This window comes from Lissotriton helveticus, chromosome 2_1 (genome assembly GCF_964261635.1).
Source record: "Lissotriton helveticus chromosome 2_1, aLisHel1.1, whole genome shotgun sequence".
Classification (NCBI taxonomy): domain Eukaryota; kingdom Metazoa; phylum Chordata; class Amphibia; order Caudata; family Salamandridae; genus Lissotriton; species Lissotriton helveticus.
This window is the reverse complement of record NC_136059.1, coordinates 773,282,810-773,305,771: the sequence shown is the minus strand read 5'-3', so window position 1 is coordinate 773,305,771 and position 22,962 is coordinate 773,282,810. Positions and strand designations below refer to the sequence as shown.

Sequence of the window (22,962 nt, the reverse complement as noted above, 5' to 3'; positions counted from 1 at the left end):
AGACAAAGGTTCCAAAATATAGAAAAATTCCACCCACAGAACAGCTCAATTAGATTTCATTATTTATTTTTCAACTTAGCAAATTTATTTCGTGGATCAATCTTTGTGACCCACACCTTAAATTTAGCGTTAATACCAGTTCATCGAGAATTTAATTTTTGGATGTCTGGAACCAGGTCACCAACCAAGTTATTGAAGTGTCCCTCTATACTAAACCAATGGCACGGCATACTCTTCTTTTTTACGAGAGTTTCCATCCGCGTAGTCAGAAGAATAGTATACCCTTTAGCCAGTTTTTAAGGCTTCGTCGTAATTGCACTGATATCAGCAATTTTGAGATTCATGCCCCACAACTCAAGACAAAGCTCCTGAAGAGGGGATACCCACACAGATTGGTGAGGGATTCATACAAGAGGGCTAAATATTTCAATCGTGATGCCCTATTGAGTCCCAACAAGGAAGAGAAAGACCCTAAGCTGGTGGTGGTGACTACCCACTCCAACTTCAATGATAAATTGAGATATATTATCAATTCTCAATGACACATCCTCAACACTGGTAGATCAGTGGAAAAATTGACTAACCTTATTTTCGCATTCAGGTGCTATAGGAATCTGAGAAATGCCTTAGTCAAGGCTACAGTACCCCCTGAGCCAGGCCTTACCCACAGATCTATTACAGGTTCAAATCCCATTTATGGCAGTCACAGATGTGGCAATTGCCACGCATGTGGTTCTGTTGTGACTACCCCATAACTTGTCTGGGGTAAGAAAAAGTTTCAACTGAAGGAAATGACTAACTGCCGTACCACCAACGTTATTTATCTCCTGCTCTGCCCTTGTCAAAAAGGCTATGTTGGTGAAACAGGGAGGGTGTTCAGGACGCGATTTAGTGAACAACAGTCATCTATTCACAATCACCGAACTGGGGCGCCGCTGGTTGCCCATTGGAAGGATTGTAAGCATTCCATTGATGATCTTAAATGGCTTATCCTGGAGCATGTGAACAGCCCCAAGGATAAAAATGTTGATGCCCATAGAGGCAAAAGGGAAGTGTACTGGATTTTCACTTTACAGACGGCCGTCACGGGCCTGAATGAATGTCTCCCGTGGGAGAATGCCATTATGTAATTACTGAATGGCCTTATTCCCCCGGTTACACTTTGACTTTGCGTATCTGAAATGCCTAGGCTTTGCCTTTTTGAATTTTGTCTTTTTATATTATCGTGGCCTGGATCTTTAGACAGGTTTTCTATTTTTTTCTTTTTATCTTTCTCTTTATTTGTTAGCTTAAACAGTATGCTGCATTCTGGCAATGCTGTGGCATACTATTCAGGTATTATCTTTGTTATTTAGTCTATGTTTTTCTTCTGTCTGCTTAGGACCTGAATAGATTCTGAAATTATCCCCCGGCACTCTAACTATCCGGAGCTTCAAGATAGTGGCTCCTTTCGTTTTTTACCTTTATGGTGAGATGAGCTAGGAATAGATATTTTGGTAAGCGACCCATGGGGGGCTTTTTTGTCCTTTTTGCTTCTGTTTTATCTTATTGGACTGCGGTGGGCGTGGCATATACTGATCGAGTTTCCGGACTTATTTTATGAAGGCTCCGGCTTGACTCGACGTAGGGACTTAATGGACCTACTATTACTATCTTTATGACCTTTGGGCATCTACTACCTAAGGAAAGGACTATCTGCCTGCCCCCATGTACTGTTCAAACTCAGGTGAGCAGTGTAGAATTTTATATTGTATAGATTTCCTACTGTCAGTATCTGGTTTAGATCGTGTCTCTGCCTTTTTTCCGCTCTATGTGGTTTTAGACCTTCAGCATGAATTGAGAACTTCTAGTTATTAGCCAGATTTGCGAAAGAGTCTATCTCCTGAGCACTATATTTCTCTCGAATTGGCTTTGTCTTTGCTGGCCAATCACTAACAATATAGTTATCCTGCCTGCCGAATAACAATAGATATAGGACCGGATTTATTCCCGCCCGATGGCACTCTTTTACTCCATTTTTTTCATTAACCTCCTTTTTTCTTCTATTTTACGCACTAGCCTGTTTAGTTTTTAGATCTCTCTAAGGGACTTTAGTGGATACCCTTAAATACCGCAATTCGCTGATAATACTCACCCTTTTCTTTTGTATCTTATATATTTTTTATTATTCTGGCCTTATGTATTCAGGAATTGCTGGTTCTCTTGGGATATCTGATTCTGGTTCTCTGGAGACTGTTCCAAAAATGAGAAATTTTGCCTCAGGACCTTAAGCTTTGTAGTTTATAATAGTAGTTGTAGATTATACTTCTTCTTCTGACCTAGACATGTTTTTTCTTTGGGATATAAGGTATGAGGTATGTTAATTGATGAATGAGTCACCTGCATAGTCTGTATGCATGATGAAATATTTTCTGCTGTTGTCTTGCACAATGCTGACCGCAATTTTTGTTGTTCTTTATTCTTGAGAATCTCTTACATATAGTTTTTCCCCCACAGACAGTCTCTTCAGCCATGATGTTCACACTGGTTAAGATAACATTCTAAGATGATCAAATTCTGGGTCACGAATGATTTACAGAACATAATTAGTGCGCCCTGATGAAGAAATTTTTGAAAACGTCCTTGGCACTTTCAGAAACGCGTGTCGGCGCTTTTCTTCTTTTTTGTATGCTTTAGTTGTGCACTGTATGATTTTCTGTTGCTTGTAATGTCTGATGTTTTTCTATTTCTATATGTATTTATGATTTATTGTTTTTCTCTTTGTGGTTGTTTTATGGCTGTTGGACTTTTATAGTGTGAACCCTTATTTGTATATTGTATATTATGGGCTGTTTTTTCTCTCTTCGTATGTTTTATGAATTTTTATGTGTTATCTAGATGATATTTAGGTCATTGTTATGTATTTTGTGCACCTTTATTAAATTAATTTATTTATGTGTTCTATTTTAGATTGCTTCGACTTTTCTAAAAAAATGAGAATGATAAAATACTGAATTATGAAAAATAAATAATGAAATCTAATTGAGCTGTTCTGTGGGTGGAATGTTTCTATAGTTTGGAACCTTTGTCCTCTTTTTATTGTTAGTTGGGGACATCCCCTTCATGTTACATAGTATGGCACGGGGCCTGGCTTGGACGCCGATCGGGATGGCGGCGTGAGCCCACAGCTCCGTGCCTGATCCCTCATTAATCCTGTGAATCCCTCGCTTCTGGGCGAAGCAAAAGCCCAGGGATCGAGGTCTGGTCGCCGGACGCACCACGGGGAACGATCGTGGGCCGGCAGGTGGCCGTGGACGGGGTGGAACGGGAGGAACGGATTGCGGTGCCCCGGGACGGCGGACAAAGAGCCCAAGATGGCGATGGGGCCAAGCGGCAGAGCCGGAGTGGCAGAGCGCTGAGGATCGCGGCTGCGGAGCGGGGTGAGCGGCGGCCTGAAGGCACAAGCGGGCGCAGCCCAACCGGGTTTGCGGGAGAGTAGAGACCGCAGGGGAAGTGCGGCGACGGGGACCCCCGGCAAAGACTCGCGGACTGAGAGCCCATCCCCCCACCCCCCCACCGCTGGCGCCGGCGGCCATAGTGCCGGGGAACGGCATCTGCGGTGCTCTGGATCCTGAGCGGGCGCTGTGGAGCTGGTTGCGGCGCGGCACGGAGGCTTTGTGGAGGCGGACCCGGACCGTGCTGGGTGGAGAGCGGTCGGAGGGGCGAGCGCACGACCTGGCCGGCCGACCGCGCCTGCATGCAGGGAAGGTACGGACTGGCGCAATTGATGTGGGGCCGGCCAAGGGAGCTGGAATTGGACGGCGGTGGGGGTCCGCTGAGCTGCACCATCGAGGAGAAGCACCCGAGCCCAGTGGGGGCTGGGTTGCGTGGAGAGCCTGAGGGGGAGCGGTGAATCATTGGCCCCAGCGCCTGTCGGGTCCTGGTGTGGAGGGGAAGCGCGGGCTGACGGAGTCCTTGAGTGGAGGTGAACCGGTTGGGGTGGGCTCGCCAGGAGGCCCGGGGACAAGTTCGCCCTGAACGGGGGGGTTCCTTCTGGAGCGGGGAGTGAGCCCTCTGGAGGGAGCAGCCAAACTCGGGCCCGACGCTTGAGCCTGAGGAGGGTGAGAAAGGTTCGAGGAGCAGACGCCCGGCAGTGGGTCCTTTGGACTAGCCAGACACTCGGGGGCCACCCAGAGTCGATACACGCGGTCGCCCAGATGGCCGCCACCGGCAGTACTGGGAGTGCGGTCGGAGGTGGCGGATCGCTGGCCAGGCCGGACGCGGACGGGGGGTCTCCAGCAGCGCAAGATGCGTCAGCGCAGGAACTCCGACTGAACGCGCGGCTAGATGGCATACTGGATGCAATCACGGCCACCAAAGAATCTCTACACCAGGACATTGCTCAGGTGGCCACTGGATTGGGCCTGCTGAGGGCGGATCATGCAAAATTGTCCGACAAAGTTAAGGATCATGACCAATTGCTCCTAGAACTGAAACCTGCGGTGGTCACTGTAGAACGCAAGTTGTCTGATGTCATGGAGAGGCTGGCGACGCTGGAGAGACGGGCGGAGGACTCCGAAAGCCGCAACAGGAGGAACAACATACGGGTGGTGGGCCTGCCAGAAAAAATTGAGGGTGATGATGCGGTGGCCTATATGGAGGGCTGGTTGAGAACGGTCGTGGCCCCGGAGGGCTTGTCTCCGTTCTTCTCCCTGGAGCGAGCGCACAGGGTCCCGACTCGTCCACCCTTGCAGGGGCGCCCCCCACGGCCGATGGTGATCAGACTCTTGCACTTCAAAGACCGGGACTACCTGATACAAAGGGCACGCTCGGTGGGCCCCTTCAAAGTGGATAACAGCTCGGTCACGATCTTTCCAGATTATACGCGAGAGGTTCAGAGGAATAGGGCATCGTTTCTGGCCGTGAAGAAAGAGCTGAGAAATTAGGGTATTCAGTATTCCCTGCTCTTCCCGGCCAAACTACGAGTAATCCTGGATGGGGCGACCCAATTCTTCCAGACCCCCGATGAGGCGTGGACTTGGCTGGAGTTGTACCGCGCTGGCACGGACCGCCAACAAAAAGGCGACCGGGAACGACAACAGCCGGTGCGAATCCGAAAGTCCCAGCGCATCCGCAAGAAGAACAAACTTAAACAGGCACAGCGAGCTGCCGAGATGGCGGAGGACAGAAAGGGGGCGCTGGTAGCGACGGCGTTCATCACGGGTTCGCAGCAGGAGCAAGAACTGGGAGACTCAGACTCAGAAGTGGAGAGCAGAAAGTCTGGGGAGGAACTGTCCGAGGCAGACAACGCTGTGGGACCGGAGGTCACCCCGCAGACGGCGGATGGGCTGTTCAACGAGTGACATTAGCTGAGTGGGCCTACACTGCGGCTGCTGCTGGAGCGGACTATCTGGGGTGTCTGGCAGATCGGCAGGTACTCTGATGTGACAGTCGTAAGGGATCTAGGGCTTGGAGCGGGGACTCGGTCTGCCCCGGGTCGGCCCGGGCCTCCCCTCATTGCTCTTAAGGCCTTCTGTGGTGACGACCACAGTATAGTGGACTGTGTGTGATGTTTTTGGTTTGGATGGGGGCTGATGCTTTGTTATTGGGTCCTGTTCTGGGGAGTGGGGTTGGGAATGTTTTTGGGGATGTTTTACGTTGGGGAACATGCTGCCGGGATGTGGGGGTTCAGTTGATGTTGCCGAATCGGAGGGGGAATAGAGGCAATGGGAACGTTACCTGATTTAAAAGCCCTTACATGGAACGTCCGTGGCCTCCGTACGATGTCCCGGAGAAGCAGGGTGCATGCTTACTTGGTGAGGCGGGGCATTCAGATTGCATTGTTGCAGGAGACCCACCTGACCAAGCAGGAATGTGCGGCGTTGCAAAAGAGATGGCGAGGTCAGGTGTTTGGTACGACGTATTCGGCGTTTGCTAGAGGGGTACTGATATGGGTGAGAGCGGGAGTCCCATTTCAGGTTACGAACTAATTAGTGGACCCTGAGGGCCGATTTGTGGTAGTGGAGGGCAGGCTGTATGGCCGGGAGGTTGTGCTGAGCAGTATCTATGTCCCCAATGTGGACCAGGCCGGTTTCTTAGACAAACTCTCCGGATCGCTGGCTCACTTCCTGGCGGGCCCCATTATAGTGGGAGGAGACTTTAATTCCATCACGGACGTGGCACGGGATAGATCACATCCACCGCTGGCCGACTCTGCGGTACGGAGGTTGGCCGCGCACAGGAAGGATTGGCAGGAGAGGTGGGGCCTGGTGGATGTGTGGAGGGAGCAACACCCTGAAGTTAGGGACTACTCATTCTTCTCAGCACTGCATGCACTACATGTGAGAATAGACTCTATCCTTTGTAGCGGTAATATGGCAGCACTGGTTACACATACGGAGTACCTGGCCAGGACTATCTCTGACCATAACCCCTTACTGATGACAGTACGATGGCAGCGGGTGAGGTCTGCGGTGCCGACGTGGAGGTTGGGCCCTGACACACTAGAGGATCCAGTGTTTAGCGCCACAGTCCAGCAGGGCGTCGAGCAGTATTTTGAGGTGAATGAGGGTACGTCCACCGCGAGATCGGTGGAATGGGATGCGATGAAGGTGGTGGTGAGAGGAGTGTGTATGGGCAGGTTTGCGAATGTCAGGACGACGGTAGTGGCGGATCTGGAGAAGGCAGAAAGTGCGCTAAGGGACCTAGAGCGGCGCAGGCCAGAGCGACCGGAGCTACAGGGCAGGCTACTAGAGGCGAAAGAGGTAGTGGCAAGGGAAACGGAAAGACTGAGATGCTTTGATTACAAGTTGTACCTTACCAAGGTGCACGGGGAGAGAGATAAGGTGGGCACGCTTCTTGCCAAACTCGCAAACCCAGAACCTAGAGGCAGCCCGATCATGAGCATTAAAACGGGGACCGGGGAAGTGGTTGAATCGCTTCCAATCCTACTATACGACTCTATATGAGAGCCAGTTGGGCGGGGAAGGAGTTAGGATAGATGAATACCTGGATGCTGCTCAGCTCCCGACATTAGATGATGAGACTGCGAAGGGATTGGGCGGTCCGATAACTCTATCGGAAATTCGGGTGGCCATTAAACAGATGGCTAGGAATAAGACGCCGGGGGTGGACGGCCTGCCGGTTGAATTTTATGCGAAATTCATAGATATTTTGGCTCCGAGACTCTTGGTGGTATATTCAGAAGCACAGACCTTGGGACGCCTCCCCCAATCGATGAGGGAAGCCTTAGTGGTGCCGTTGCTGAAGCCAGGGAAAGATGCCACAGAAGTGACTTCATATAGGCCCTTATCTATGCTGACGGTCGATTACAAGATCTTAAGCCGTATTCTGGCGACTAGATTGCTGCCGCACATGACCACATTGGTCCATGAGGACCAGGCGGGGTTTATCCCCACGAGAAATACGTCCCTTAATATCCGCCGCCTGATTCGTATATTGGATGGTGCCCAGGCCATGGACGGTAGATCCGCAGTGTTGTCAGTGGATATAGAGAAGGCCTTTGATAGCCTGGAATGGCTATATCTTGATAAGGTCCTGGAGCAGTTTGGCCTAGGGAGTGGCTTTGGCCGCTGGACGAGGGTCCTCTATGCTGATGCAACGGCCAGGGTCAGATTGGGACAGGCAATTTCTCCTGCCTATCCGGTGCGTAGAGGGACGAGGCAGGGCTGCTCGCTGTCCCCCCTCCTGTTTGCATTGGCGATGGAACCGTTGGCGGCGCGGGCGCGAACGGGAGGGCTGTATCCAGGAGTCTTGAGCAACGGGGAACTCCATCACATCTCGCTATATGCGGATGATCTGCTGCTCTACTTGGAGGACACGGAAGGCGCCCTTGATGGGGCGACGGAAATGCTCTCCCGGTTTGGCAGGATGTCGGGCCTTAGGGTAAACTGGAGTAAAACCTGCATTTTCCCGCTGAAGGGGAACGTGTCGTACCCCCCTCTGACGATGGACGTGGTCTGGGAGGGCTCCTGCTTCACCTACCTGGGGGTCCGGGTTTATCATGAGGCTGCTGACCTATTGGAGGGAAACGTAGGCCGTTGCATACGGGGGTTGCGGGGCTGCATGACTTTTTGGGCCTCTCTCCCCTTGTCGGTGCAGGGCAGGGTAGCGCTGCTGAAAATGGTGGCACTGCCGCGGTTGCTTTATTATTTCCGCACCTTGCCGGTATGGATCCCTCTGAGGATTTTTAGAGAGTTGCGATCGATGGTAGTTGCCTTCCTTTGGGGCCACGGAAGACGCAGAGTGGCGTTGCATACTTTGTATAGGCCCAAGCTTGAGGGGGGGATGGCGGTCCCCGATTTTGAGTTGTACTACCTAGCGGCCCAGCTCCAGATCTTGACGCAGAACGTCGCGAGAGAGTTCAGGGGCCCCGACCAGGGTCGAGGGAGGGGTATTCAGCGGCACGTCCTGTCCTACATTGTACTGCAGCAGAAGCTGAGATTGGGCGATCTCACGATTGAAGAGAAAACCCTCAGGTCGTGCTGGCTTAGGAGCCTGAAGAGAGCAGGTTCTGCTCGCCCTTATGCTCCAGAGATCCCCCTGGGAATGCTGACAGCACTGCCTCATGGAGGGGATTGGTCTCAGTTGGCGGAATGGGAGGCCATGGGACTGCAGATGGTGGGAGATCTTTATGCGGACGGGGTGCTAGTACCCTATCGGGTGTTGCAGGACCAATTTGGGCTTGCGGATGGGAGCTACCTCTTGCATGCCGCGGTGACTATGGCGATGCAAAAACACTGGCAGGGGGGACTGGGCGAACCAGAAACGACTATGGCCTGCCAGTACGTTGTGATGGCTGCGGGTACGGTAAAGGCGGTGACCTGTCTTCATTCGAGAATGCTGAACGAGGGGCTGGCACCGTTGGCTGAGCTGAAGGGGAAATGGGAGAACAGCATAGGTAGGCCCATACCGGATTCGGTGTGGGGCCACATTTGGAAGAGAACTTGGAAGGGTTGTAGGAACGCGCGCTTCCAACAGGTCCATTTCTTCATATTACATAGAGCATACCTGACGCCAGGGAAAATCAGACGGCACTTTCAGGTACAGGATGCAGCGTGTCCGAGATGCTTGGCACCTGCAGTTGAGTTGGATCATATGCTGTGGGGTTGCCCGCGGTTAGGGACGTACTGGGCGGAGGTGGGAGAGCTTTTGAATGCTGTCACGGACAGGGAGGTGAACTTTGACATGGCCGCATGCATATTGCTGTGGTTCCCACATACGGCGAAGACCAAAAACACGAGCAAGTTTATCGACTTAGGACTTATTCTGGCGCAGAGGGAGATTACCTGGCACTGGAAGTCCCGGGAGGGCCCGTCTGTTCGGAGATGGTCGAATGAGCTGCGCAAATGGTCCCAGTGTGAGAGTGTGATCAGAATGCGGCAGGCTACGCAGACAGGTAATGAGAAGAGCTTGGAGCTTGCGAGAGCGTGGGAAATGATTGTGCAGGCCCTGAACGATTACTTGACCGGGGATGCAGAGGAGGGAAGCCTGGACGGGGAGGTTCCATGAGGCTAGGAAGACCACAGCTCGACCCCGATGGGCACTTTGACGTCATTTTTGGAACCCACAGATACTACCCGCATCTATGGCAGTAGGGGGGGGGGGGTCGGGGGGGATAGATACTAGGACACTGCTGACACACCGAAGGGGGCTTCCGAGACAGGGGAAACCACCTGTTCATCAGCGATCGGTGGTAAGGAGACACGTAGGGTTCGAAGAGGAATGAATGGTATTAGATGCGATCGGACAGATGCTCTAGTAGAGAACTAAGGTAGACCTGCCGGGGTGGATACTGGGAGCCCGGACATAGCATAACAGAAAATGTGGGAAGTATCAGCGTTGGGGGGGGAGTTTGTTAGGTAATAAAAAGCAGATACATGATCGTGCTGTTGACCGGATGTCCTTTTGGCCGCTATGTGGAACAGACTGAAAGTGATTGTTGGTACGCCGCCCGGCCTCCGGGATGTGGGCTAAATGGCCGTGTACTATGTTGTTACGATGTGGTGCCTCGCGTTGTAAGAGGATGACTGGTCGTTTGACATTGAAGATTGTCTATAATTCTGCAATAAAAACAAATTAAAAAAAATAAATAAAAAAATGTTACATAGTATGGCACCTACGTACTCTCCGTGGTGTCATCTCGGCGCTTACGACGCCAGTGACGGACGCGGAGCTGCAGGACACAACCTACTGACACGCAGGGGTACTGCTAAGAAAAACTTTCCGGATCCAGTCTGACGCCTGGGGATATTCTAAGGTAAGGAATCTATCACTAACGTGTCTCCTTCAGATATGAAGTTCCTGCAGGAAGGCTCCCTAACCATCCAGAGAAGCATCTGTTATCACAAGAGGAGAGGCTTGAGGAAGGAAGGTAAGCCCTGAGACAGATGGTGAGAAGGAAGCACCAAGTTAGAGAGGCAACCATTTGTGGAGTCACTTGGATTAAGTCGTCAAAGGCCCCATTTACTCTGAGCGGTCAAGGGTTCCTGAAGAGGACGCATTTGTAGACAGCAATTGGGAATCAAAGCAATACAAGAGGACATCATGCCTAACAGTGATTGGTACAGGCGCATCAAAAGAGACTTTCTTCTCTGTATGAGGCTTGCTAATGTCCGGACTTTTTGTTGTCTTTCCTCTGTTGGATAGGCCCTTTTCAGAACCGTATCTAGGATAGCTCTCAGGATCGTTAGACGTCGAGAAGGCTGTAGACTGATTTCTCTGGGTTTAGTATGAGGCCCAATTTGTTGAAAAGCCGCAAACAGGCTTTGGAACACTTCTTCCTGGCGTTGAAAGAAGGAGCTTTGAAGAACCAGTCATCGTGATACGAGAAAACCTAGTGATGATGGTTTCTGAGATATGCAGCTACTAGAGCTAGGCACTTTGTAAATATGCGTGGGGCCAAGGGGCATGGCTTTGTCGTGGACCAAGATGGGAGTGAGGTAAAACAGCTCCTGTCCAGGCCACAGAATATCAGTGAAATATCCTGTACTTTGGAGGCATCGAGTCACTGGAAGCAGCACCGAGTGCGCAGCCAGCGGAATCCGACCGATGAGCGGAATATTGTTGATTTAGTAATTGTCACTGAGGCGGGGACCTGCGTGAACGGAAGGGCAACAGTGAGGAGAGCTACCGCGTCGGAGCCCACCCGACAGTGCCGCTGGACACTTGTGAGTAGGCCGGAAGAGCCAGGTGGGGAGCTGAGGCAGCTGCGCAAGTGAAGTGAGTGAGGGCGAGGCAGTCTGTGACCACCGGCTGTGGCTGGTAGAAGCATGGCCCGGGTGACGCTGCCAACACCATCGTCCTGACGATCCTGGCGGAGAGGGGCGGTGAACCGCCCCTTGGGAGACACTCTGCATCTAGGGGCTGTACAGAGGTAGAGAAGCCCGCATCTGATGCCGGTGGGAGATTAGGAAACACTACGCCGAGTATTCAGTGGGTGTGGCCTTTAAGGGGCATTTCTGCTGCGTCACGAGCTATGAGGCAGTTGCAACACCGGATAACTGAGGTGCCTGAGAGCCTGGGGGCCAGGACAAAGGGGATATAGGTGGCCAGGAAACAGCTGAGTGAATTTAATGGAGGGAGGTCCCTAGGTGTAGCGAAGGAAGCAATATCCCTATGGGATGTAGCGGTAGAGAGCCCATAGTAGTGGCCTGAGCATAGTGGCGCATACCCACAGGAGACAGCGCTGAATTGGATGACCAGGAGTGGAGGAGCACATGGGGGGAGGAACCCGGAATGCGAATAAGGGAAGGATAGTGGATACCGCGTTTGGTGGTCCTCCGACTGTGAAAGTGTGCGCAGGGGTGGGCCCTGGGATGATGGGGAATCCCAGAGGGGCAGGTTCAACACAAACAAACAAAATGGAGAACTACACTGTGCCTCGCCCTCCTGCAAAGAGGGAAGACGAAAGGGAAGATGGAAAGCCTTCTCTGATGGCGATTATGGCAGCAATTAAGGGCCCTCTGGAACCCAAGATAGAAGCAGTATCAGTGGAGGTCACCTTTATGAGAGCGGATCTCTCGAACCTCAACGAAAAGGTAGCGGCTGCAGATACTGACATTAATCAACTCCAATCCACAACTAAGAGCCTCAAATAGCAGGTCTGCCACTTAATGAAACAAACATCGCAAATGGAGGCGCGGTTAGAAGATCAGGAGGGGAGAGCAAGGCAAAACAACATAAGGGTAGTGGGGCTACCTGAAGGAGTGGAAGGACGGAGTATGGACCTCTTTCCGTTAGACCTAATTCTTAAAAAAACACAGCCCCCACGCCTTTCCAAATTGTTCACCAACGAAAGGTCTCATAGAGTTCCGGCAAAGCCCCTCTGGGCCCAGGAACCCGCCGAGGACCATAATCGCCAGAATATTTAACTATCGGGGCAGAGATGCAGTACTCCATGTCACCAGGGTGAAAGTGGAGCTCTCATACGAGAACTCCACCATTAGGTTCTTCCCAGACTTCACATTGCTAGTAAAGCGACAAAGAAGAAGTTTCTATTTGGTCAAAAGAGAGCTGAGAACTAGAGACCTTAAGTATATGATGCTGTTCCCGGCTAGATTAGGAGTGATCGCCACAGGGAAGTCGTGGTACTTCGCAACTCCGGAAGAGGCGTGGGAGTCACTGGAGGTCTGATACACCACTGGGAAAATGCAAGAACATGCATCCCGCCGAAGAACAGAACCTGTCACCAGAAGGGGTGACTCCCGAGCAGATCAGAAGCGGCGAGCGTCATCGGCCAGTCCCACGGGAGCAGCCGGGGTAGAGCATGACCCAAACGGGTAAAGTAAGGAAGATATACAGAGGTAAGTCAGTCCAGTCCGGGACAAGGCTGGGGAGGCGCTTGATGAGAGACAGAAACATTTAAGACTTTGATGGAACTCGAGAGACATGGCGCTCAGAATCCTATGCTAGGATGCACTGAGGACATTCATTGACTGTGTGGCCTGGGGGGGGGGGAGGCCCGAATGTTATTTATATATTTGCTGGGCCCTGCTTGATCGGCCACCCCTGTCAGTTCTGAGCTAAGATTGTAATGTTTTTGAGGACGACAGGTGCTCTGCGGGTTACAGAGTTGAGGTTTCCTAAACCTTATAAGCAGGGTAGCAGGGAGGGATTGGGGGATGGGGAAGTTAGTAGATAGTTTTGATAGTTTAGTACTGTTCGGCTAGAGTAGGGAATACAGAGATGTATGCATGATGATCCTCGATGTAAATGGCAGGATAAATCCACACTTAGATGACAACCTAACGCAATGTACAGCCCTCGATAAAGGTCTGGTCCTGGAACATCCATGGACTTAATGGGAAATTGAAACAGTCAACTGTATTACTGTTTATCAAACGCCAAGCCCCAGATGTGATTCTCCTCCAAGAAACACATCTAAAGGGCAATCACTGTAGGGCCTTGGATAGGTTTGGGTATACTCTCAGGGCATATGCAGCCTATACCTCGGGCTCTAGAGGGGTAGGGATACTGATCAAGCGTTCTTGTCCGTTCATACACCGCAAAGTCATAACAGATTACCTGGGCAGATACACGGCGCTTAGCGGGGTATGGTTGGGAGTTAGGATTAACCTCTGTTTAGTATATTCACCACCTGGGCTACAAGCCACTACATTAGACATACAAGGCTCTACGTTATTGCAGCTACCGTCGATGAAGCACTCGTCATCATCTTCGTACTCGGACTGGTTGTCGTCCCAATTTTCGTCAATGACAATGACTTTCTGATTATCCTTATCGTCGACAATAAAGGAGCTTGACTCGTCGTCAAACTAGAACGTTTAAAAAATAGACGCAGACCAGACTTGTTGCTTCTTAGTAGCCTCTGAAGACATTATGTTCATCTTCTTTGGAGCTTTCTGTGAGGAGTGACCTGTAGAGACATCACAAGGTGTTTTTTGAGGCGTCTTTGAGGAGGATCTTGAGGAACCTTCACCATCCTCAGAGGATACAGTGTCCTCCCTGTCGTTAAGCCTCTGAAGCCATATTAATAGCCTCCTCTCATGGTCCTTCAAAGTCTTTGAAGAAAAAGTGCGACATAACTTGCAATCCTTTGGTTTGTGATCAGGAAAAAGGCAGTCTTTATGAGGGTCATCGATGTGTAGTCTTTTCTTTCTGCAGGTACCACAGGGCCTAAAAAGGCCTTTTTAGGTGTGTCTGACATGAAGAAATTAGAGACCTTCATTCAGACAAAGGAATTAAAGATGGAAAATACAGAATCCAAGAAAAAATATGTAGACAAGGGGAATTGGAAGATAAGAGGAGAAAACTGAGCAGAGCACAGTGGAGACTTCCTTAGCCTGACGTGCGGTAGAAAATCTGAGGGACTGGAGCTCCTTACAGGAAGAATCTAGAGTGTGGTGTCAGCTGATTGGTTGATCTCTTAGGTTTGGTCCTTTTTTAAATAAGGACTCAGATATGTCACTAAATATAAGGCCTCATGCCTGTTACCTTCTATATCTAAAGTGACATTATCCTTATATATGTACCAGGAATTCCCATCTCGACGATGGGGAATGATTCAAGCATGTGAATCTATGAAAGATACCCTAATACTGGATAAATAAATGTATAAGTGAGGACTAGATCTTGCACCGGGGTTGCATCACTTTTGTGGCACAACTCCAACGCAAAATCTAATTTGTTAAATATTGTAATGAGCTCAAATGTACTCATGCTGGACCTGCTTAACATATGTGAGGTCTTAGAATCTGATGTCATTTTCTGTGAGATCACTTCCTTTGAGGTCATGTGCGATGTCACGTGCTGTAATGACACTTGCATACTGCCTAACTTGGTTAGTGCCCCACTTATTTTTATAAATAAATATAATGAAGAACTAGTGTTGGTGGTTGTAGGAGGCTGGTTTAGTTTATGGTGCACACTCTCAGGAGTGATGCACCTTGCACTAATCCAGGCAACCCTTTATGGTGATTTTAGTGGTCTTTGATAACCAAAGAAAGCGTTCAACATCATAGCAGTGTAGAGCAGCCTTCAGGCTCATCTTGATGGATTGTAAGGCAGCTTGTTTTACCTCATTTCATCGAAAATGTGGATTAGATGAAAAAGAACCATACAGTGTTTATGAAAATAGGTCTATTTATTATGCAACACAATCACTAACACATTGGTATGCCTCCTACCCAGGAATATCAACAATACACAAGAATACTTCAAAATATTCAGGTAAGTAGCACAAATATATAATGGTCTCCAGGGGGAGACCAAACCATATACTAAGAAAGTGGAATGCGAACTGCAAAGGAGAACAGGACTTGGACAGAAGGCTCGGAGGAGCTGGGGACACAAGGAAACACCCCAGATATGTGCCCAGGAACCCCATGGAGGCTGTGTGCAGAATGGAAAAACAGCTGCGTGCCCAATAGAAGTCAATGGAGAAGTCGCGGTTGCAGTTTTAGCGAAGAAGGACCTTTCCCAGAGGACCCCGACGGGGTGAAGTGACGTTGGAACCTGCCATAAAAGACAATGGAAGACTTCAAAGAAGATGCCCCTGGAGAAGTCTGTGAAATAGAGTCCAGTGAAATCCAAGAGTGGATTCTCGAAGAGGAGCACCTGCAAGCAGAGAGGACAGAGTCTATGCTACCCGGAAGTGACCAGGGCGCACAGAAGCAAATGCCCCCCGATGTCCGTAGGATCAAGAATGAAGACAGTGACCGTGTCGCTGTGAAGACCAGGCAACGCTGAGGAAGACCAAGAGCCGAACACGAGCTGTCCAATAACAGATGTCGATGTCCAGGCTGTCGGTGTCCGTCAGGAGCACCAACAAGCCTTGATAGTCGCAGCTGGCGTGGAAAGCGAAAAGATGCAAACGTTGGGACCAGCAAGGTCCAAGGGGCTCACCAAGTCCAGGAGAGTCAGATGAGGCCTCGAGCAAACAGGGGATCCCACTGAAGCAAAAAAAGTCCCTCATGAGGACCCAAAGGACGAAGGCACAGGAGTAACAAGAGGACCTAAGGCAGCTCACCAAAGATGGAGACCAACGGTGTATAGGATGCAGTACGGACGGTGATCTTTGAGGGATGAGGTGCTAGAGGGTGGAGCTTCTTGTAGCCCCAAGATCTCTGGAGGGCACAGCCAACAAGCCTTGGCAATGGGAAGTGCAAGAGGTGTACAGGGGTTTGGTCACTAGTCAATCGTCGAGATATGGGAAAATCTGCAGGCCTCTTAATCGTAAATATGCTGCCACACGAGCGAGACACTTGGTAAAAAGCAGAGAAGCTGAGTGGATGCTGATAGTGCTCGCCTGCCACAATGAAACAGAGAAACCTTTGATGTTTGGGATGGTTGGGAATATGGAAATACGCATCCTGTAAATCGAGGCTGGCCAGAAAATCCGAATAGTTTAGAAGCTGTGATTACTCCTAGAGAGATACCATGAGGAAGGTTTTTTTCTGCAGGTATTTGTTGAGCTTTCTGAGGTCCAGAATGTGACGCCATTCGCCCGATTTCTTCTTCACAAAAAAAAAGCAGGAGTAGAAGCTCCTTCGCCTTTGACAAACTCCAGGGTATAGCCATAATTATTTGTATCTAGGATCAGTCTGTCTGTGGTAATTTTTTGCCATTGACTGAAACAGCGTGAAATGCGAGTTCCTATGGTTGAAATGATAGTGGGGAGAGCAGCAGGCGCTAAGACCTCGTCACTATTTTCTAACAGTATACCTAGACTGCACCAGTTGTTTCTGTCTGGGTTGCCTGGAGTAGGCAGTCTGTGGTGGTGCACAATATGTCTGTTGCTGTTAGGAGGAAGGCCGAAATGAGGTAAAGGTCTGAGGTTGGTATTTTTGGTAACCTCCGCAAAATAAATGTTTTCATCTACCACATACTCCACAAAAGGGGGTCTTCCTGTATTGGAGCGTGCCCAAAGCCGTAGCCTTCTCTGTATCTACCTTAATGGTCTGCAAGGCATCATCAATATGCTTACCAAAAAGTGCATCGCCACCAAAAGGCATATCTAGTATTTTGCTTTGCACCTCAGGGCGAAATGTTGTTGCTCTCAACCACCCTTGTGGCCTAAGGACAGTCGCTCCAGTGAGCTGACGAAAGGATAGAGAAACCACATCCAAGGAAGCATCAATATCTGTTGCAGACCTCTCTCGTTCAAAAGGAATTGTTCTTGCCGCTGGTCTTTTGTCCACTGGAAGGAGGACCATGTACGGAGCGATATCGGACCACATTTGATGGTCGTATCTTCCCAATATCGCAAGCACATTAGTCACGCACACAGTAGTGCCTGAGTGCCTGAGGTGCCATTATCAAGAATCCTTCCTTCTTTGTCAGGTGGTATGGTGATAGGCTCTGAAGGATTCCTTGACCTCCGTTGTGCAGCTTGTGTGATTAAGGAGTCTGGTTTTAGGTGCCCTACCAGACAAGCTGACGCATCATCAGGAGCCTTAGATTTTTTTATCAGTCTTCCGAGAAAAGTCTTTAAAGTCATATAGACAGCAATCAGACTGCTTGACAGTCATTGATAATTGAAAGCGAGAAGCTGTCCTTTCCATCAATGCATGAAAGACGCCAATGTCCTCCAGCTGAGAATTTGCTATCTGAGGAGACGGGGAAGCAGGTGTTGAGATAATGTGATCTTCCCACTCATTGCCCATTGGTCTTGTACCTTGAGGTTCTCCTTCCTCTATCTCCCCATCATCAGTGATATCATGCTGTTCTCAAGGTAAAACACTATCTGTCACAGGCGATGTTCTAGGCAAAGGCTCAGACGTGTGACAGAGATGTTGGTGGAGGTGGCGGCAGAGGTGCACTCAATGAAGGAAAACGAGTACGATAGTGGTGCAACATGTCTTGCAATTCTTGGACTAATGCCACAGGAAGGTGGCCATTGGTTCTCAAACAGGTATTACTTCTTAGAATGTTGCATGGGAAAGTCTTGTTGATAGAAACCCTCATAGTCATCTTCATCATCGTCCTGAAATCTGACGTGAAGCTTAGAGGGACTGTGAGCAGGGCCAAACAGGTCATCTTTATCAGACTCCTCCACAAAAGTTGAAGGTGGCCAAGGCAAAACCAATGAAGGATTGGTTTTGTAGCATCAGCGTTGTCAACTTCGTCTACGGAAGTGGTGTCTGTCGTCGATGAGGACATAATAGGAACATTGTGACAAAATTATAGTGGCCATCGCTGACAATGCAGGAATTGTCTTCGCAGTCGTTGTCGACAAAGAGGTGGTCATCAACAGAAAAAACATAATCGACAGGGATTTAGACGTCAACGAGGAAAGCATTTGTCGACTGTGAAGACATTGTCAACAAGGAAGACATCGGCAGTGATGGTACCTTAGCCGCTGCTGAAAGCGTCGTCAGTGAAGCCGCCGTCAATGGCTCAGCAGAGTCCTTCGCCGATGATGGATTTTTCGACTATGAGATCTTCAACGACGATGCAGGGGAAACATGCCCCGACTGTGATTTCTGCGCCGACGGGGACCCAGAGCATGGTGTCTCAGACGATACAGGTTTTTATAAACTGTCATCTTTACAGATGGCTCTGAAGAGGGTTTCCCATGCTTAGAGGCCAGATGGCTTTTCTCCTCAGTAGGAAATGAATGCTTTACTTTTTGTGAGGGACCTGCTGCTACATGACAGGACTTTTTGGAAGCCTTCTTATTAGAACCCTCAGGAGATTTTTGGTACCTCTCCCTCCTTTTAGATCTTCCAGAGAGGTATGTGGGGCAGAGCTTCCTTCATCATCAGAGACGACATCACTTATTTTTCAGTCTCTGCAGCCAAATCAACAACCTACCCTCTCTCTGTCTTTAAGGAGTTTGATTGAGAAGTTCTACAAATCTTGTAGTCCTTCACTTTATGCTGGGGGTAGAGACAGTAAATACAGTTTTTATGGGGGTCTTCAGCCTGCAGCCTCTTCTTACCGCATATTTCACATGACCTGAAGATACCTTTCTTTGAAGAAACCTACCTTTTCAAGCAGATATGTGGTCATTTTGAAGAAAAAACTGAGCAGAGTTCAGGGAGACTCCTGTCACACGACATGCGGTAGAAAATCTGAGGAACTTAGCCTCTCGTGCAAGTGTTCTACAGGGTGCTGTCCCCTGATTATATATTACTATAGTCTGAGAGTAATATCTACTGCTTTTATAAGGATACCATGGGACTCCTACTACAACGACAGGGATGATGCAAGCACGTGAATCTATGAAAGATCCAAATCAGGAGAACATCCATCTAAACATTTGAAGATTCTGGAAAAAAAGACATTCTCCAGTACTTCCTGTGTCTCAAAGTTACTCTCAATTTAACCAGGGCTGTCCAGCTGAACAGCCCATTAATTGAAGCACTTTATGACTCTCTTTGGACAGATTCCTCTCTTTACGGTTTCCAGAGGCATGACACGAAACATACAATTTTGTGCTAGTCAAAAAATGTCATAATTTGTTTCTTCATTGCATCAAGAATGCGATCCTGTTCATCAGTGGACTCCACCTTCATGATTTTGGACAATGCATTCACCTCCAATCTCTTAAATCTGAGGATCACGTGAGTTTAGTACTTTTTGCACAGATTCAAACCATATGAATAGTTTCCTCGACACCTTCTGGCACTCCTACACTTCAGAGTACCACTTTTTGTTGATTTCAGTGAGTAAGTGAGATAGGTATGCACCAATGTTCGCACTTCAGCTTGTTGTTTCATATGACTCAAGCTGCATCTTATGGATGTGGCTCTAAAAGGCTAATAAAGTCTGGGGTTGTTTGGGGTCTCTTGTAGGCTGGAACTGTCAAGACGTTTGGGGTGAACTGTACAGAGTAGGCTGGGGAAAAAGAGACTTGCATATAATTGATACCTGTGTGTAGTGGAACAGTATAATGAGTAAAAAAATACCATGGACAGGAATAGAGCCTGGAGTAACTACCATCACAGAGAACAATTCAAGCACTGTATCCGTAATTGTTATATTTTAACCTTCTACCCAACACTTATGAGTTATGCTTGCCCATAGTAGCAGCTAAGATAAAGGTTGCACTTTGGAGGTGAAACATACTGCAAATATTCACACCAGCCACAACACATGATATAACAATGAATACCATGCCAACATCGCTGTTTACTCATCTCACATGGTATACCACTCATCTGAATATCTGCTTTTCCAAGTTAACTTGAAAACATAAAACAGACTGACTGATACTGGCAATCCTTAAAACAAGTAGAAAATTAAATGGGTTGAGCCGTACGAGGCACCAATAGTAAATTCCTTCCATTCAAGCTAGCAAACCTCTAACAGCATGCAATCAAGGAAAATGGTTGAAACTCATAGGGACCATGGATATATCCTCAATTCAATTCTAGATCTTGTGATCTGAAGAAACTCAGTAGCGGGTTCAACTTGTTTGTAATGTATAACATTTTCCCTGTTTGCATTGCATGGGTACATTACATGCACAAATGCAAAAGAGGAATAGTTGGTAGGCACGTGAAAATTATGGATAATAAATACTTGAAAACTTAACAAAACTACCAATTGAGAATTCATGAGTGACTGACCTATGGTTGTTGGGGAACATGATTATTAACGACTCATGTTTTAAGAACAGAGACATACAATTAAAAAAATCAATATCACATCGTCTCCAGATTGTGAAGAATGTATCTCATCTTCTCCCACAAATGTTGGAGAACACATATGATGTGGTCCTTTCCTGAGGTCCAAAATGTTTGAAGGACTATGACAGCCAAACCAGCAAAACTTGGAGTTGGGTTTGTTTGCATTTCTGGAAACCGTCACCCTATAAAACATATTGGTCAGCTGAAGATCTGCCGTGGAAAACTTATTTTTATTCAACTGGTGGACAAGCGCATGGGAAAAACAGTAAAAGCTCTCTAGTAGCACTTGATTAGTTGGGACTGTGCATGTGTTATTAATACATTCCTTAATTCGTGTAAAAAGTATAGTGATTACTCAACGTGTAACATAAGTGAAATTTTCAAATATTGGAGGGGGATATAACTCCTGGTTAAGTAATGACAGCAAGTTCAATGAGTATCTTATAATTTACATGCTACATAAACAAAGCCAATCACTCTTCCACGGTTGGATTTTCCAATGCCACCTTGGTACATTAATCTATCTTAATTCTTATGAAGTACACTGAAGATATTCAATGAAAGTTTACAACAACACAAATACACAAAAACCAATTAGAAAACGGCGTTTGAAATGAGTAGATATTAAAAATACAAATACCACAGAACCACAGTCACCAAAGTTCAAAGTTGTTAGATAAATAAGTTATAATTGACACATACCTTCACATGTAGCTCAGGGTGGGAGTTCATGTAATCAAAAAGTCTCTGATAATTCTGAAACTGCTGGTCCCATTCTGAGCTCTCAGTATAACGAAAATCATCTCCAAGTGGAATGAGGATAACCTTTGTGCGAAAGAGTTTGGACTTCTTTCTGTACTGATCTAGAATCATCGCAGCCCTTTACAAAATAAACCTTAGCATTAGTTAGTTATAATGGGGTGTAGTGTAGTTCCTATATTCCCAATAGGCTGTGCGCATTGAAATAATATACACTATAGATTTGACATAGGACTGAGGTCAGTATGTCTCTATTGAGTACATTAAACTTAATTGTGTGTGTGCCAGCTAACTCAGAGGTCACTAGAAACTTTCTCAAATAAACAAGAAGGGATTAGTCTCTGACAAGCGCATAAACATGACAACTTTGTTTCCCCTAGAACCGGAACAATATCGTCAAAGTCCTGGAAACATTAGAAAACTATTTCACTCAGTCAATCATGCATGCTTCTTTTCTACAGAGTTGCATAGAAATAGAGAGACGGGCATTTCAATAAAAGGGGTTTATTGAACAGTCTTATTCCTCATGCCAGAGATATGAACTACTACAATCGTTAGACAGAATGCGAAGTAAAATGCGTACAGCATGAACAGTAATATAAAATAATACTGTAATAGCATTGTCTGTTGCGATGACATACATAAAAATATATATATAAATCACACAGGCTAAAATACTCAACTGGTGCTTCTAAAATACACCTACCCCAATGTACCTAACCTAGTTTTAGTACCAGGGAAGAAATAGGTGCTGCCTTAGCATAAGTTTTAGTTCTGCCAAGAATTGCCAAAGGTTTCTCTAGGTTCTAATCAGCTCCGTACCTTAGAATGAGAGAGGTTGGTATCTCTTTCCCTGGACTCGATCTCCCAACACCCCGCAAGGGGAGTCAAAAGCACTGGCTGGATTCTCGGCAGGAGGATGACAGCGTCTAGTCAGTGCGTCAGCTGGGGAGTTGGCTTCCTTCGGCACTTCTTGTAGGGAGCTGCGTCTTGCAAGTAGGTAGTCGAACTGCACCGAACCACACTGTGCTTTGCCATAGCAAGTGAAGGTATATTTATACCTTGAAGGTGTTTAGGAATGCCAGTATTGACGTAAAAGTTGGGCATATGAACGTCATGAATCAATCCCTAAGGAATTGATGTTCATACATAATAAATGAGTTCTTGGAGAAATCAATATCCAGGCAAGGGGAAGTCCCTTCAGCTTTAGAGACTGGAATTCCAAGAAATCGTTGTGACGTACATGAACGGATGGAAGTAGCCATGCCTGTATTTGGGTAGCATGGGCTATGCCTAAATAAGAACTGGATTTTTATGCCTATATAAGGGCAATGTGAATTTTACCTATATAAGGGCATGAATCGGGAAAAGGCATACGTAATCTAAATCGATACACAACACCAACTCCACTTTCGTATGTACGACATTACTAAACATGTTTAACATATCTAAACCATATCTACACATGAAGTGCTAAAACCCCTCCAAAATACATAAAAAATACATTAGAATTGGTTGAAAGCATAAAAAATGCATAGGTGCTGAACACATTAAAGCAATGTTTCATTCTAAGCATACATTTATATCTTAATGCTAAATAAATGAACCA

General features: G+C 47.8%; 1 protein-coding gene across 1 annotated transcript in view; it reads right to left on the bottom strand.

Annotated features, from left to right (window-relative positions):
* The window catches only part of MAN2A1 (mannosidase alpha class 2A member 1), a 1,212,885-nt gene that overhangs the window by 656,486 nt on the left and 533,437 nt on the right, over positions 1-22,962 (bottom strand). The window contains exon 8 of the mRNA XM_078675492.1: positions 21,297-21,474. Within this exon, the coding sequence (XP_078531618.1) occupies positions 21,297-21,474 (178 nt within the window). The remainder of the gene's footprint in view (positions 1-21,296; positions 21,475-22,962) is intronic.